Source organism: Pezoporus occidentalis, unplaced genomic scaffold, assembly GCF_034315485.1.
Source record: "Pezoporus occidentalis ecotype Australia unplaced genomic scaffold, CSIRO_AGI_Poc_V1 ctg46, whole genome shotgun sequence".
NCBI lineage: Eukaryota > Metazoa > Chordata > Aves > Psittaciformes > Psittacidae > Pezoporus > Pezoporus occidentalis.
Window position 1 is genome coordinate 4,488,227 of NW_026915791.1, and position 16,847 is coordinate 4,505,073.

A 16,847-nucleotide genomic window follows, 5' to 3' on the forward strand; every position below is an offset into this window, starting at 1 on the left:
TTTTGTGGAAAAAAAGTAGTTTCTTAAGTATAAGTATTTTTTAATACTAATTTCAGATTTTCCAACAAAGAATGTTTTTTTCACAGTCAAGTAAACTCAAATCAGAAAATTTTGCTCTAACCTGAAGTTCTTGATTTGAATCAGGTCATTACTGAGTATTTCCTTGGTGCAATTGCCTGGAAATTTGTATGAGAAATGTCATTTGGCTCCGCTCAGTGGGTTTCTTGGAGGAATTTGCTTTCCTGTAAAACAATTTAGGTTTCCATGCAGTTAGCCTTTGTGGTTCGTCACTGCAATTATACACTCTAGGTACTTTATAGGAAATGTAATATAGTCATTATACTTGACTTACAAGAGAGGATGCGCTCTGATTGTTCTCAAAATAGAGCTCTCATGAGGTGATGTTCCATTAGGGAAAATGCACTGTAATACAGAAATGCCTTGAAACAACAACTTTTGAGCTGTTTTGGTAAACCAACATGTAGCAACTTAGAATCAAAAATGATTGATCAAAAAAGGTAAAAATTAGCTAATTACCAAATTCCATTTTTTTTTTTTCCTTCTCTGCAAAATACCAGATTTTCATTTTTTTTCTCTCCTGCTTGGGAAATGGTGAAATGTTGGAATTTCTTGTGAGATAGAAATGATGCAATTAACTCAGCTCTGATCATATGTGCTGGTAAACTAAGTTATTTAACACTGCCATGTCAATGTTTAAACAGGTACCAGTTGTAGCAGTCATGACAACAGGAGGTGGCACCCGGGCACTGACATCTTTGTTAGGCAACCTGTTGGGTCTTCAGAAGCTGGGTCTCTTAGATGCTATTTCATACATCACTGGGTCATCTGGTTCAACATGGTAAGGAGAATGAAGAACGTCCTTCGTCACCTCAATAGTCTGCTGTGTGAGAGAATTTTCTTCTTTATTTTAGCAAAGGAAGGTGTACTACTTTAGTCTCTGGTGTTTTTCTTCCTGCATTAGGAACACATTGCTTGAGACAGCATATGAACTAAGCACTGGCTGGTGGGGAGCAACGTTCTCCTTGACCCATTGTTTCACCTCTAGGATCTTTCCTAGTGAGTGATCCTGGTGCAAGTCATAGAACCATAGAATAATTAGAGTTGGAAAAGACCTTAAGATCATCCAGTTCCAACCCCCCTGCCACGGGCAGGGACACCTCACACTAAACCATGTCACCCAAGGCTCTGTTCAACCTGGCCTTGAACACCACCAGGGATGGAGCATTCACAACTTCCTTGGGAAACCCATTCCAGTGCACCACCACCCTTACAGTAAAGAACTTCCTCCTTATACCAATCTAAACTTCCCCTGTTTTGTACAAGATTGTCACAGACTTGTACATAAATCAACATAACACAGAGGGGCTTTTTGCAAGTCCTTAGGTTTCACTAGTGGGGCGGGTGTGAGTGTGTCCCTAAATCAAAAGATCTTTTCTCTTCAATAATAGAGCCCAGAAAATGTGTTTAATGAACCTCAGATAGTTCATTTGATGTGGTCCTTAAATCCAAGCCTAACAAGCGGAAGTGTCTTAGGCATATGATAACATATATTTCCTTTCTTTTCTCCAGGACCTTGTCACACTTGTATCAGAGCACTGACTGGTCACACAAGGATCTGTCCAGGCAGATTGGTGAAGTCCGCAGACATATGACCAAGTGCAAACTAAGCTGCTTTTCCGTGGAGAGCTTGAAGTACTATGACAAGGAGCTAAAACTGAGGAAGCAAGAGGGATACCAGATCTCTAGCATTGATTTATGGGGGCTTCTGCTGGAAAAAGCATTAAGTGATGGGGTAGTGTGTCCATGCTTTCTGTAATAGCTACTGAGTTCTCTTGTATGGAAAATTAAGTTCAAGGGGCAGATGCTAGTCTGAGAGTGTGCCAGCATTACCCAGCAGATGATTTCTGCTGACTAACAAAGGGGTTTTGTCCCCACGTATCTCTCAGCATGTAATTAGCAGCCCAAAGGGTAATACGTAGAGAAAACATCTGTCTTCTACCAGTATGAGTATCTGATCACCTAACAGCAAAGTCCTGCTTTTGGTTTCTTGTGCTCTGTTCCTCTCTGTAAGAACTTGTAAAGTGGATGCATTTACTGGAAAGAATGAGAGACCATTGTACCACAAAGTGTACCACCTGTAATTAAATAAGCTTATGTGGATGTGTAAACATTTAGATCACTCCTTGGTTTAAAAAATGTGTGGACACAAAATGAGTGGAGATACCAAGAAAAAGAAGATGGGAACAGGTATTTATTTTGCTGCAGTCTTGCAAGCCCATGCACCATGCCAAGAAGGTCCCTTGGTTTTGCTCTTTCTCTGTTTCTGGTCAATTCACAGAAAAACAACCACAAACTCTCAGATGAGCGACAGGCATTGAGTCAGGGTCAGAATCCCTTACCTATCTACATGATCCTCAACATCAAAGAAGATTACAGCCTTCCCGAGTTCAAAGGTGATGGCAAACCTGAGCTGTATCTGGACTTGGTTGGTGTTCAAATAACCTGCATTATCAGTTACTGCATGTCCTACAACTCTATGCACTGCTGAACCATAACATTGATATACAGTTCCTTTTCCTTCTTAAATTCCTCTTCCATTTCTAGATATTATGCCTAGGGTCTGGTAAGAACCCCTCATCTATGGGGCAGGAGAAATCTGGGGGAGGTACTTAAGGAGAGCTGAGATACTCACAAGTCAAAGGCTTAGCCCTGTATGTGGGCTAACTTAGGCTGATGGCTTTGCTATAAACTTCACTCATGTCCTGTCGGGAGAGGCCTGTTTGGAAGTTCTGAATGAATGAGTTTGGGAAACATTACTGAGTGAGCAGGTGAAACCAGCTGAATGATAGCCTCTTATCCTGAGGAAGATCAGCCTGTGATCACCCTGCTGAAATGGTTTGTGCTGCAGCTGCTTCTTTGTCATTTCAGAGCCCTTCCTGCAGGGAAGTAGGGACTGAGATTTAAAAGTTAATTTTTTGAACTGAAAAAGTTCTTTTTGTGCCTTTGCAGAATGGGTAGAGTTCACCCCTTATGAAGTCGGGTTCTTAAAATATGGTGCCTTCATTCGGGCAGAGGATTTTGGCAGTGAGTTCTTCATGGGTCGCCTGATGAAGAAGCTCCCCGAAAGCCGCATCTGTTTCATGAAAGGTGATGTGCTCCACTGTGAATATTTGAATTGCATATGTATGTACTGTGTTTTTAATATAATACAGACCCTACATTGTACAACTGGTGCTCTGCAACATGCAGGACTGAAGCAAAGTGTGCAACATGCTGCTCTCACATCTAGGTGAATTTTATAGACACTGGAAATGAGCTAAAAAATAACTAGAGGAAATTTCAAATGGCACTATTTGCTGCTGCTTTTGCCTTGAATGGTGGCTCTCATGTCTGAAGTATCAGGGCTGCTTAAAGAGGTTAGACTTGTTTTGAAATGAGCAGCAGAGCTCCACATGGAAAACATTTATATTTTGAAACTGGAAACTTAAAACCAAATGTATCAATGAATGGTATAATTTTACAGCAAAAAAAAAAAACAATGTTGTGACTGGGTTTGTTTTGAAAGATGGAAATTTTAAGTAATTTTCTGAACTGTTACTTGTATTTTTGCAAGTTTAATAGTATTATATTTGTGATTTTGTTAGCATGATTAATTCAGTGATTTTTGTCATCCTTATTTCAGTAGAGTAGCTCTCAGTAACGCCTGAAAGACAGCTTAGCAGTTTTTATGCAATTCTTTTTTCATTTTGTGTAATGCTAGAACTCTCTACCACCCCACTTTGTACTTTAGTTCTCTGGATTCATATTGTCTGCAGGAGAGTCCATCTGCTTTTAAACCCCAAATAATAGATGTATTGCATGTAAAGCACAACACACAACGGGACAGCAAGGTTATCACAGAATCATAGAATCAGTAAGAAAAGGTTTACTTACGAGCTAAAAAAATCCATAAAACCAGCAACACCATTCTTTATCTGGTACTATTCTTTATCTGGTGTGCAGAGAAGTTGTGCACCTCTCTGTATGATGCAGGAGGAGGCCAGAGTCATATTGGTACAATCATGAGAAAATAGTTGGGCATAAGGAGAAGAAGACAGTGCTTACCCACACGGACACTAAATCTCAGAGCTTTAATGACTATGCTTAGAGCTTTTACTGATGTAATGAGTTAAGAAAAGAGGTGGCTGAGGGAAAAGACTCAGAAGATAACACAGGAACCAAGAATAGAAATAGGTCTGTAAAGCAGAGGACAAATTCATGGTGGCTGGTGGCTCTGAAATGCAGTAGTTCAGATGCAGCTACAAGCACTAGAAGTGCCAAATCCAGAAACTTTAGATGCTGAAGAGTACACTGGAGAAGAGATCTTGTCTTCTTTCATTAAACACTCCGTGCTGACTGCCAGAGGTAGGAGGTAGATTATAGAACTAGGTAGGACTACAGAGCCTTATGAGAACATCGTGCCCCTGTTGCTGTTTCCCAGTGTCAGTGGTGTAGTGTGTTCATACCCGAGGTGGCCAGGTAGGAAGCATACCCAACACACCCAGATTAGGCTGAGCTCTGTGTTCTCAGCCTCAGCACCTGAATTCAGCTGGCGACCACACAGCCATGGATGTGTATTTAGGAAGGATAGAGCGGAGAGTTAAAGCAATGTTGCCATCTAGTGATACAACATGTAATGCCCTCTTAGGTTGTGATTAAATTGTACAATTAGTTACAATGTGATAGTTCAAGGATAAAAGCAAGGTGTAATTTTCAGGGAGAGGCAAGTCTTTTTATAATAGCAACGGCTAGAGCTGGAAAGGTTGGATGAGCTCATGGAGATACCAGATCCTCAGGTTTCCAGAAGAAAGACTAGGGTGCATGAAAGCTTGTCTGCTATTTTCAACTCTGTCAGCCCAGTAAAAGATACTGTCTCTCTTCATAGTTCTCACTTCAGCAAATATAGGTACCATGAAAATCGAGTGCAAGATGTTAGGAAAACATGCCTATGCAATTGCGACCAAATGTCATGCGGACAACAGTGTCTGGAAGATATTAAAATGCACAATATGTAACTCCCAAGGTTCGGGGAGGTGAAAGAGTTATGGGTATAGAAGGCACAAAGTAAAGACAAGAGAAATGAGAGGAGTTGCCTTCTCACTGTGGACCTGGACAGAAGCTTCTCAAGCTGCAGGAAGATGGGGTTGTGTTGATGAAACTGCTCAATAATTATCTGCAAATGAAGTCTGTTTCCTGGCTAAGTGTAGAACCAGTAAACACCTATCTGATTTCTTAATTACATATTTCTAATGTTTCTCAAGAAAGTGCTATTCTTATTGGGACCTCCTGGAAGCAGAAGACACTTGGCTTCTTGTTCCACTCCACAAACAAGCCAGGCGTACAAGAGAATTGTATTTCTGTCACCAATTAATGGAAGGCGTAACTATTGTATTGTGCAATTCAAATCACTGCATCCTTTGCAACGTATGGCTTTTGCAAAGCTTTCACTGGTAGAGATTTTCAAGGCAAAGCTCAGCACTTCTCTGGCAGAGCTCCTCTCAGGGCCCTTGGCAGAGCTGTGGAGGAAGAAGTGCTTTCCAAGATCCAAGGGGCTTTGGAGATTTCTGCACCACTGAGACATTTTTAGATCTTCTTTTAAGTGTGAGAACAAAAGTAGAAGAAGGACTACAGGGATGAGAATAACAGGGATCAGAATAACCACTTGAGTCTTGGCTGTTCAGGAGCAGCCCCTCAAACCTTTAACTGTGTGTATGGTTGTATATGACATACCTTGTAGACCAAACATTTTATAGGAAATGTTGTGGTTTTATTCTCTGATGGCTGTTGCTTATAGGACAGAAAAAGCTGGTTTGCAGTGTGTGCAATGTACATGACAACGAACTACAGTGTCTGGCACAATGTTTAAAACTATTCAGGCTCCTCTTTGAGGACAGAGTGTGAGTTGCCACAAAAGAACTTCCTGCAGTTTCTCATGAGAGTTTGAAAATCTTTCAGCTTTCTGATACCCCTCACAAAGCTGAAAAATTATTTTTTAAAAGGGGTGTTTTTCCATTAACACGTTTTCAAAACATGTTTTCCCTGTTCTTTACCATTGCACAGGCCTGTGGAGCAATGTTTTTTCCTACAACCTCTTGGATGCCTGGCATTCATCAGATCCTACAGAAAGGTGCTCACTGAGATGTGCACAACACAGGACTATTGATGTTGGTTGGTTACAGTTATGTTTCTAATTTACCTGTTGTCTTATGAATCTTTAACTGAACGTTACATTCAGATGCATGTAGTGTGAAATATATGTGAAGGCTTTTTAAATCTTAAAACTGAGGCCAATGCTGCACTACTCTTTCCCCGCTCCCCAAGGGAGAGCCAGCAATATCTAATTAGATTTCCTTTCTGAATTTCCTCATAACAACATTATTTCTATTAGCCTCCCTTGGACTGAATTTATGCAAGTGAGGATTTGTCACTGAATATAAAACTACTGAAGTTCTTTAATGAATCATCTGCCTGGGGCCTTTCAGTGACCCTACATGTTGTAACAAACATCTCAGTGCTGTGTTCTCTGTTTGCCTTGGCAGATGGTACCTTTCATATGTTGTTGTTGAAGACTTGGATGTGTCAATTATGTGGAACTCCATTTCCACTTTCTTTGATCCTGTTGTAAACCTGTGTTTTCCTTAGAGGTGTTGGCTGTCCCTCCTGTGTTAAAATGTGGTTAGCAGGTTTGGTTTATGGGCTTTTCATCACTTTCTCTATGGAAATGTTGCAGAACCCTGAGCTCAATAAATACTTGTGCTAGAAAGTCAATGGCCCTCTTTCCCAATCTCATGAGGTGCCATTTAGTGCAAATCATTTTCTCTGCTCTTTTCTGGGTGTCCAAGTCTCCTGACAGCATTTTTTCTTATTTTTCCCTCTTTTCTTTTTTCTTTTCTTTTCTTTTCTTTTCTTTTCTTTTCTTTTCTTTTCTTTTCTTTTCTTTTCTTTTCTTTTCTTTTCTTTTCTCTTTTCTTTTCTCTTTTCTTTTCTTTTTCTCTTCTCTTCTCTTCTCTTCTCTTCTCTTCTCTTCTCTTCTCTTCTCTTCTCTTCTCTTCTCTTCTTTTTTCCAAATCTGATTTTATCTAATTTTGAAAGAAATTGGTGCAGATTCTCAGCCTACCCTGACCTGCACACAGGGTGTCCACCTAAGACTTCAATCAAGCAGTAGATAATCTTTACAGCTTTAAGAGGTTTGTTGCCACTCTGACTGTTGTTCATTTCCTCTACCCTTCAGAAGGAGATGAGCCTTCCTCATCAGCATGTGGCCATGAGCTGGAGACTTACTTAGTCGACCCTGAATGTGGCATTATGGGCATCATTCGGCAGGTCCTGTCTGAGCGGGTGATGGTTTCAAAGTTCTACAACTTCCTGAAGGGGTTCCAGGTGCACAATGAATACCTTCAGAGCAAAAGCTTCTGTGTATGGAAAGGTAAATGTTGCTGAATACTTATTTTATCTGCTATATGGTTGGTGTTTTCATCAGCAAAGAAAAGGCAGATGATGAACAGGCTTTATTTTTCACTTTGGCAACAAAAATTTCAAGATAATTAGTTAAATTTCATCCAGTCAAATCAGCTCCAAGATGCTCCTTGATTGCAGGGAAAGGCAACTACTGCTCACTGGGGACAGAAGAAAAGCAACATGAGAAGTGAGTGACTGCTGTCTATTTACCTAGGACAGGTCTTTCTTTTCTCTGTCAAGGCTGAGCTTCCACAGTGCAGCAGGGTCTTGGAAAGCAAAAGTAATGGGGAGACAAGAGGCATTTTTCCAGCCTTACAAGCCAAAGAGTGTAGAAATTGCTTCTTCAGTGAATCACTCATCATAACAAGTATTTCTTTTTAGATACTATACTAGAGAATTTCCCCAACCAGCTGACAGAAACAGCGAAGTTCATATGCCTGGCAGACACAGCAGGATACATTGATATCAGCTACCCACCACTCATGAGGCCAGAGAGGAAAGTGGATGTTGTCCTGCACCTAAACTATTCTTCTGGATCACAGACATCGGTGCGATAGCTGCTGTATTTTCTTCGATAACGACCACTGTCTTTTAGCTCTTTTAGCCCTCTTTAACTGTGGTTATCAAGGCTACTCTCTGTACAGAGTGTTTCTCTGGAACTAGTACCGCCACTGAAGAACTTGTTTCTTTTGTCTTGTGATATCCATTTAAAGGTACCCACATGCAGTTAAATTAGAAGTAATTTATCCAGGTGTCTTTAGAACAGCAGCTGGATTTTTTTGTTGTTGTTACTCTAAATTGTGGAGAAAAGTTGTCTTTTGACACCATATGTGCTGTTTCAAATGCCAGCTGATAACCTGGTCTATAATTCCTGTTATTAGATATGGACAGGGCAGAAGCTCTTGAAGACTTCCTGTCCATTCTGCTCATTTCAGGATCTTCTCCAGTAAAAGGGGCATGTTTCTGTGTCCTAAGCAGCCAGGTCACCCTTGCTTTCAGCCATGAACATCTTATTTGTCTTGCAGATAAAAGCTGATGAAGAGGAGGAGGTAGAACAACAATTAGTAGTGCAAGTTGGAGGCTGGGTCTGGAACTATTGTTCTGTTAATAATTGAGTACTTAATATCTCATGCAAAAGACAAAGGCCAGAAGGAATACTGACAGCGACTGCTGCTCATGGATCTTTGTGAAAGGCTTTTGGTGGATATGTTGTACATTAGGAAGTATAGAGGGGGTGGCAGAATTTCTGATCTTCTCTTCCTTTTTCTCTCTGAATGCAGCCTTTGGAAGAAGCCTCCAAGTACTTCCTAAAGCAGGGAATCCCATTTCCCAAAATCCACATGAGTGAAGAAGAAAAGAAAAATCTAAAGGAGTGCTACATCTTTGAAGACACAGAGAACCCAGAAGCACCGATAGTGGTGTTCTTCCCGCTGGTGAATGACACCTTCAGAAAATACAAAGAACCTGGTAAGCCATGGGGCAGAGATAGTCCTCCCACCCTTTAGCTGTGTCAGGATGGGAAACATGGTCTAGCATGGTTCCCTCCTTCCCCTGGTGTGGCTACCATGGCTGAGAAATGCAGGTGTCTGGATAGCAAGCAAGATGTACCATTGTGCTCACATGGGAAGCAGAACTTGGGACCACATCTATACCCCATCAATGCTCTTTCTTTATTTGCCAGGTGTGGAGCGCAGCCTTGCTGAGATGGCACAGGGCAAGGTGGATGTTTCCAGCATTTTTTCCCCGTACTGCATAAGCAGTTTTACATACACAGAGGACGAGTTCGACAAACTGGTAGAACTGACCAGCTACAACATTCAGAACAACAAAAATCTGATCCTTCAGGCTCTGAATTCAGCCGTAGAGCAGAAACGACAGCACAAAAGATAAATGCCAATCTGAGTCTCGGAAAGATGCCTGTATAACTTTGTTTTTTCCCTGCAGAAGAATCAAGCACTGCTTGTGAATGAGCACAACAGACTTGTGAAACTACAAAGACTTGTCTCAGCCTGTGGCTCTTCTCCACCACGTGGCAATGATAGATAAACTGATTGAACAAAATAATGATTAGTCTCTTGCTTTATTTATGTTGGATTTAACTGTTGGTGACTGTTTTTTTTTTTCACGTACATGCATGTATATGCAGTAAACCAACCATTAGAGAATAAGTGGCTTATTGATGAGTTTTTTAAATGCATGAATGTGAGGCAGCAATATGAATTCTTTCAAAATTCACAGCATTAATAGAAGTGATACGTGAAGACAAATGAGCTACAGATATTTAATTTAGTCCAAATCTAGTGCAACAGAAAAATACATAATAAATGTGGGCAACTTCAAAGAAAAAGAGAAAACTGTATTTTCCTATGGTATCAGCAAGAAATTTTGTTTAAAAGAACATGAAAACCTGAATGTAAAAGACACAGAAAAGCTGAGATTTCACATGGAAAACACAAATGGTTTATACTTCAGGGTTTCCAAGTTCTATTAACCCAGAAATATTTATATTTGGAAAATGCCTTGAAAGTGACTGTTTCAAACTCTGTTGTGAGTCAGAATCAGCTCATCTGGTGCATGTGTAAGTACTTAACCTGAGGTTGTGCTTTTTACTGAATGCTCATGGTATTTAGAGGATCCAGCTCAGCATCCACATCCCATTAATCTCAATAGGATTAATAGCATTTCTTGTTATTATAGGATGGGATGCTGTGAGAATAAAAACATCAAAAACTGAAAGACATTCAGATTCTGTGGTAAGAAGGCAAGCTGAGTGCTTTACACTGATACCCATGGGTAATTCATGGGTAATTGCATAACTTTGTCAGTCGCTGACTGTATACAAACAACACAGGCTCTATGCAGCTACTATAAATAGCACAAGGCAACTTGTCGACACTGCTTATTTTTGAAATGAAGACCAAAATAATGATTTGCTTTATGAAGGATTTGAATAATGCAAATACTCCGTAAACCTGTTTTATTCCAACAAAGATACTAATATATATATATAAAAGATACAATGCTTCAGTCAGTTTCAGCTGATTACTTCAAATTTAAATGAAACACAGTAACTTGTCTGTGCTGAAGTAACGTGTTGGCAAACCCAGAGCTATAAATAATGAATCAGAGCCAAAATATGAAATAAATCCTTAATTAAAAATGAAATTTGAACCTCTAAAAGGCTGAAAATTTCTCTTCCCTTTTGCTATCATCATCTGTCTCTCCCAGTGCCTTCAAGCATTCCTTTATGTCTTCTCTTCCTCTAGTCTTTGTTGTCTTTAATCTCCCACACTCACCTCCCATGACCTCAGCACCCTTAGGGCTGGTGTGTCCTTGCCCCAGCTGCTTTTCCAGGCTCTCACACCTCCATCCAATTTGCAGCCCTGGTTCAAACCTTCAGTGCACTGAAATGGCTGTTTACTTGCTGGGTCTCATCAAGGGATCCTCTCTTTGTAATCTCTGCTGCTGAGTCATGCAGTCCCTTTTGGCATTGCCTCTCTTCTGTCCCAGCTCTGCATCCCTCTTAGGCTTCCCTGTTTATCATTATGACAAACCTACTTGGGGTGACACATGCATTTGCTACTTCTCCCACCCGCCCATCTTCCAGCTGGGGGTTTTGGGCATCTTCAAGAGCTGCAAATAGATTTCCCACCGTGGTCCTTTGGTGACATCAAGTTTCTCTGTCCTCCCATCCCTGTCTTTAACTATACCCCTTGGTTTCCATGGCTGTCTTTCTGTTTGTTGGTTTAATAGAGGAAAGCCCCATTTATCCTCAGTGTGCCACTAAGGCATGCTCTGATGTACCTGTCAGGGGCTGATCCCACCCCACCTCCTGGCATTCTGGCCAGTCCTACACAAGTGGTGGGTTCGGCATGGCTAAAGCTTTTGGACAACAACTGGATCTCCTTGTCAATTCTCTGCTTTCAGTCCTCAAACATCAATGACTTTCTTCTTTCCGATACACCCACAACCACCTGAGTCCCATAGCAAGGTCCTTGCTGTTACCATGAAAATACTTAAAGATCCTGCATTGCTGTAGACCCTGAAAAAGGTCTGGCTTAATCCTCCATCCAGCCATCCTTTGCCTGGGACAATGGGTGCCTTCACCTAGAGATATGTAGCAACCCCTAAGTAATGCTCTTAAGCAGAGGGGAAGGATACCAGTGCCATCATGCCATCTGCAGTTGGTTTATTCCTCTCTGAGATAAAGTTTTCTCCAGGTGACTGCTCTGCAGCAGTGGCCTGTTCTCCAGAATCTCATCTAGTCAGCTCTCCTGATCCATGTTTAGCAGAGGTGCTTTGTCTGTTAATTAGGGAGTTGGTTAATTTGTTGGGTTCAGCTTGCTTTTTATCATTAAATTTATTAATTAATTGCAGAAGGTCTTGGTTGCCAGTCCTTCTAGGCCAGTGTGGAGGCTTTCCCTTCTGGCATCTTTTGCTCTGGTTCAGTTGCTAAGGGGATATGTTTCCCATTCTTAGCCTCTGGGCTGTACTGAGGTATGGAAAGAATGCAGGTAACAGCTTCAGATGCAGGTTTTTAAAATCTTTTTTAGCTTTGCAGGTTGGGAGTGTCCTTTTTTACAGGAAATAGGAGTAATTTAATCAAATTATCACTCCAAGGAAGGAAATAAACAGGAGGGGTTGGAGTGGGGAAAGCACTGCAAAAATCCAGGCCTACTCTGTATCACAGTGTTAGCACCAACAAGAGTTAGCATGATATTTCTTGTTTTAAAAGGCAGAACTCTTGGTGGCTGTAATAACAGGAACTACAAACACTATTACGCTGACCTCCTTAATTGTAAATAATATGTTCTGCATCTTTTCTGTGTCTGGCTTTTCCTTCTTACCTATTCATTATCTGTAGGTAAGTGAAGGATTAGCATGCAATTGCACCTTTGCCCCAGCCCTTCTGATTATCACAAAGGTGCATGGAGAGCTGGGCAGCTCAGTGAGGTGAATCAGCCCATAGGAACCTAAGGAAAGCAGCAGTGGGGTTTTTTAACCACTCACGAGGCATGTGTGTACTCAGACAGTTGTTCTGACAGTCCTGTCAGGTAAGTGCTGCTGAGGAAACAAGCTAATGGGGATGGCTGACAGCCCCATTTTACGTTGTTCTGGAGCACAAAGAATAATCAGACAAAAGATTATTGCAAACAATCTGAGTTATTCATTTGTGAGGCTACAGGTTGCACCATGTGTCTGCCCAGAAGGTACAGGAGAACATGGGTGGTAGAGCAGGACTCCCTTCTGAGAAACCCTGTGCCAAACCCCTGTTCAAATGTAAAGCTCTGCTCTGTGCGTGCAATATCCCACCACCTTACAAGGGTGATAATGCTGCAGAGGAAGCCATCAGGGCCTCATTTCCAGCAAGGCAGGTTTCCTCATGCCTTGATCGTAGTGTGCTGGCCAACAGGTAGCAGTGGGTGAAAGCTGTGTCTTTCATGCCACTGAACTTCTGTGCCTTTGAGCTCCTCCTGAAGACCTATCCATTGCAGGGTTCCCACTGAAGCCTAGCACACCTGCAGCATCCAAAAAGCACTTCCAAGTGCAAAGTAAGGAAATGGATATTTTGGAAACTCATTGTCAAGTCATTGGGAAAGAAAAGATGGCAGGGAAAGGAAAAAAGAAAGGAAATCAGGAACAAAAAGGCAGTGGTGACAAACACTGAGAATGGAAATAAAGGTATATCTCTCCTCCAGTTTCTTCAAAGCATTCTTGATAGGCTGGTCCATTAAAATGAACAGCAACTAACCTGGAAAATGTGATGGCATTAAATCCTACTGCTGAGATTCTGACTGCTCAGGGCTTGCAGATGTCTGAAACGCATACTGCAAGTGCTTTCTAGATTCTGTCTTCTCTGCTCTTAAATACCGATGGTCCCCCAGTCTCCAGAAGTATGACTTTTCCTGCCACCTACTTATTGCACCCTTCCCTCTCTCAGCCAATAATCTGTAAATTACTTGTAAATATATGAAATGTTTGCTCCACTCCTATTTCCTTTCTTCCACCAAGATAATGGAGTGTGCTTGGGGGCTGATAACTATCAGGTAAGGAGCTGCAAGTTACTACATATATTAATATGCACTTTTAAATCTTGAGCAATTGATAGTTGTTTCCTTTATTTAACGTAGGGTGTCCCTGCCCACGGCAGGATGTTGGAACTAGATGATCTTAAGGTCCTTTCCAACCCTAACAGTTCTATGATTCTATGATTTTGCAATTTCTGCTACTCAGATGGCTGACATCCAAAACTGTTCCAACCAAGCTTGAAAGCAACCTGTGCTCCAAATTCCTCGAGTTGGATCTGTAAACATATGCAGTAATTTATCTTTGAGATTTAATAAATTATATGATATCCTAGAATTTGTTGCAGATTAAATGTTTCTGTCTCATGTGCAGAAGATTATTCAGAAAATCCTTTGTAGACCCTTAATACATAACTTTTCACTCTTAAGCTGTGGTCCAGGATCTTTGCTTACGTGGGAGCTGATGGCCTATAACCCGCAGCTGGTTTGGGGCACAGAAGAGAGCACTGCAATGGTCACACTGCCCTCATACTGGTTTCTGGATCATGAGGAGATGATAAACTTACATGTAATCTGGAAATGTGGAGAGTGAACAGTGATTCAGAAAACTTTGGCAACTGCTCTTCTAGTTTACTGCACTCCTGGGAAACCTCCTCCGAGTACAGAGAACATCCCATAGCAGAGGGCCTTTTCTCACTGTGCAGGTAACCACTGGGAACTGCACATTTGCAACATACACAGAATCTCATAGAGATAAAATGGAGCATGAATTTCAATTTTAATAGGCTATACAGAGACTGTTACAGTGAGTGCTGGAACTTATCCAATGCCTTAGTAACTGTAACATGACAGAAACATAGACAAACATCTAACTGTGAGTGCAGTGGTATAAAAAGTTACAGTGATGCCAGTCTCTCTACCGGGAAAGTAATACTTTCCATTTTCAGAGCCATATACCAGTTATGTGCTAAATGCATACCCAGAGAGGTGGTAGATGCGCTATTCTGGAGATACTCAAGGCAAGGCTGGATGGGGTTCTGAGCAACCTGGTACAGTTGAAGATGTCCCTGCTCATTGCAGGGTGGTTAGACTAGGTCCAGCTAGGACCTCTGAAGGTCCCTTCCAACCCCAATTATTCTATAACTTGATGATTCTATGAAACGCTGGTGTATATATGCAATGGATATAAAGTGCTGTACTTTCCTCAGTTCCTAACAGGAATATATTCTAGTAGTTTAAAACTCTCTAGTTAAAGACTTGCTTTAAAATTAATTTCCCAGAAGATTCCTTCTTACCTGTGACAGGAGTAAAGCAACAGACAACAGAAGCACTCCTGCCTCCCATGAGTTTCCTCTCCTGCTCCACATCTTCTTCCTTCAGTAACTGTACAATTGATGGTCTAAGACACTTCCTGTGGGAAGAGGATGTATCTGAGTCATAAAGTCCATTCGGCTCTGCTCTCCAATGTGTTTTTTTTGTACAGAAGTAGCATCTATACGTCCTAAAGGTGGTCACAGCCAGTCCTAGTTGTGTTTCCAGCTTGCCAGAATAAACCCAGGCTCATTTTGCCTGGCCTGTTTGAATGCTAGGCAAGCGTACGCTGTTGTAAGGTGTTTGGAGGACACTGGCTATCAGCAGATTCATTCTTACCAGATATTGTGATAAAAGAAATCACTAATGTATTTGAACACATTTAATAGCATTTCTTGTTATTATAGGATGGGACAAACTTTAAGTTTGTCATGGAGCTCCATTCCTCCACAGCGTGTCTCTACAGTCAGAAGTAACGGAGGTAACTTTGTCAGATGATTGATGCTTTTACAAACTGGGTTGTAGTGTGAATAAGAAATGTAAAGATTAAAGAGACGATGAGATTTCGCAAGCACTGAAAGATGAGAGTAGTGTGCTCTTTGCTGCCAGGACAACTACGGTTAGATCTTTGAAGCAGATATTTTGCTTCATCTATACTTATATTACTGAAACATAAAATGTAAAGAAATAAAATCATTCCACTTGGAGCATCTGATTTTTATTCTACAGTGACCATCTGGATTTGTACATACAGATTTTAAATTAGGCAACATTAGTTCAGATTTTAATGACAGCCTCAGAGCTTTCTTAATGGAGTTCCGTGTGGAGTCACTCAGGTGGCATCGGAATACCCTGATTTAACTGAAGGCCACACAGATCATCCCAGATGGTGAAGTATGCATATAATGAAGAATTAACTCTGCAGATGTGAAAATCTGTACATAGAACCCATCTGCTGTTCTCCATGGGTTTCTTTGAGGACAGGGAATCTCAGCTTTCTTAAGATTTGTCACTTTTAGAGGGGTTTCTAAATGGCTATCACCATTTATGCCAATGGTTCTCTGAACTAATCAGCCCTGGGAAAACTGGCCTACTCCAACAACAAGTATGCTGCTATTTTTAGTGTCCCATGGCAGGTCTTCCAAGGTCAATCAGGTCTTCTTTTCTAATGAGGCTAAAAAAAAAAAAAAGATGAATGATTGTTCTCTAAATAAAGCTGCAAGAGGAGTTCTCCAGGATGCAGCTCTGTGTGACCATGACCTAAGGCCAAAAGATGCTCTTGTACTTGAAGAGTGTGCAGAACTACTTTTCATGCTGGAAATGCAGATGCTATGACACAGCCTACTGTTACTAGGTCTGCTAGTTTGTTATTCATTTGTTTTTATGTGTTTGAAGATGGTAATTTCCTCCGGGTATGCCTGGAGATGTTCATGTGCTCTTTTGTTCAGGCTCTTTGGTTGAACAAAATCTCTGTAAAATAAAACGAACAAAACTAAACTATTGGATACCATATTGCATTCATCTTGACATGAATTTCCTGCAGTTGCCTTGTAAAGTTCAATTGCCTTGCTTTGGAAAATGCTGAAAGCGTAATTCTTATCTTCTTTGCACAGATATTCTATATTTCTTTGCTTTTTTGTTGAATTTAAGCCCACTCCTTGCCCTTTCTTCCCTGGGAAGAAGAAATGGGAGCAGTCCAGAAGGAGCTGGGAGCTGCAGGTCCATGTAGTAACCTGTCAGGTGGTGGAGGTAGCCCTTTCCGAGGGGGTTACTGTGCGGCCCAGGGCAGTGCCTCTTTGCAAGTAGTGAGTTTGAGTCCCCTCACCTATGTGGAGGCTTTGATCAAAGTGGACATGGACACAGAGGCTTTTTCCAGGGCCCAATCTATCCTACGTAGGAGCTGCTGTTACTCTCTGCTCAGGCCATTCCCCACACAGCAGGATGGCATATCCAGCCAGAGGAAGGTACTGCATCGCTTTCAGATACTGTGCT

At 41.3% G+C, this 16,847-nt stretch overlaps 1 protein-coding gene across 1 annotated transcript in view; it reads left to right on the forward strand.

Moving 5' to 3' along the window:
* Positions 1-10,408, forward strand: part of LOC134172541 (cytosolic phospholipase A2 epsilon-like) — a 33,514-nt gene extending 23,106 nt beyond the window's left edge. The window contains exons 12-20 of the mRNA XM_062635711.1: positions 723-859; positions 1,591-1,813; positions 2,360-2,474; positions 3,031-3,168; positions 6,121-6,228; positions 7,292-7,486; positions 7,900-8,066; positions 8,799-8,985; positions 9,200-10,408. Of these exons, the coding sequence (XP_062491695.1) occupies positions 723-859; positions 1,591-1,813; positions 2,360-2,474; positions 3,031-3,168; positions 6,121-6,228; positions 7,292-7,486; positions 7,900-8,066; positions 8,799-8,985; positions 9,200-9,408 (1,479 nt within the window). The 3' untranslated portion in view covers positions 9,409-10,408. The remainder of the gene's footprint in view (positions 1-722; positions 860-1,590; positions 1,814-2,359; positions 2,475-3,030; positions 3,169-6,120; positions 6,229-7,291; positions 7,487-7,899; positions 8,067-8,798; positions 8,986-9,199) is intronic.
* Positions 10,409-16,847: the final 6,439 nt, after the last annotated feature.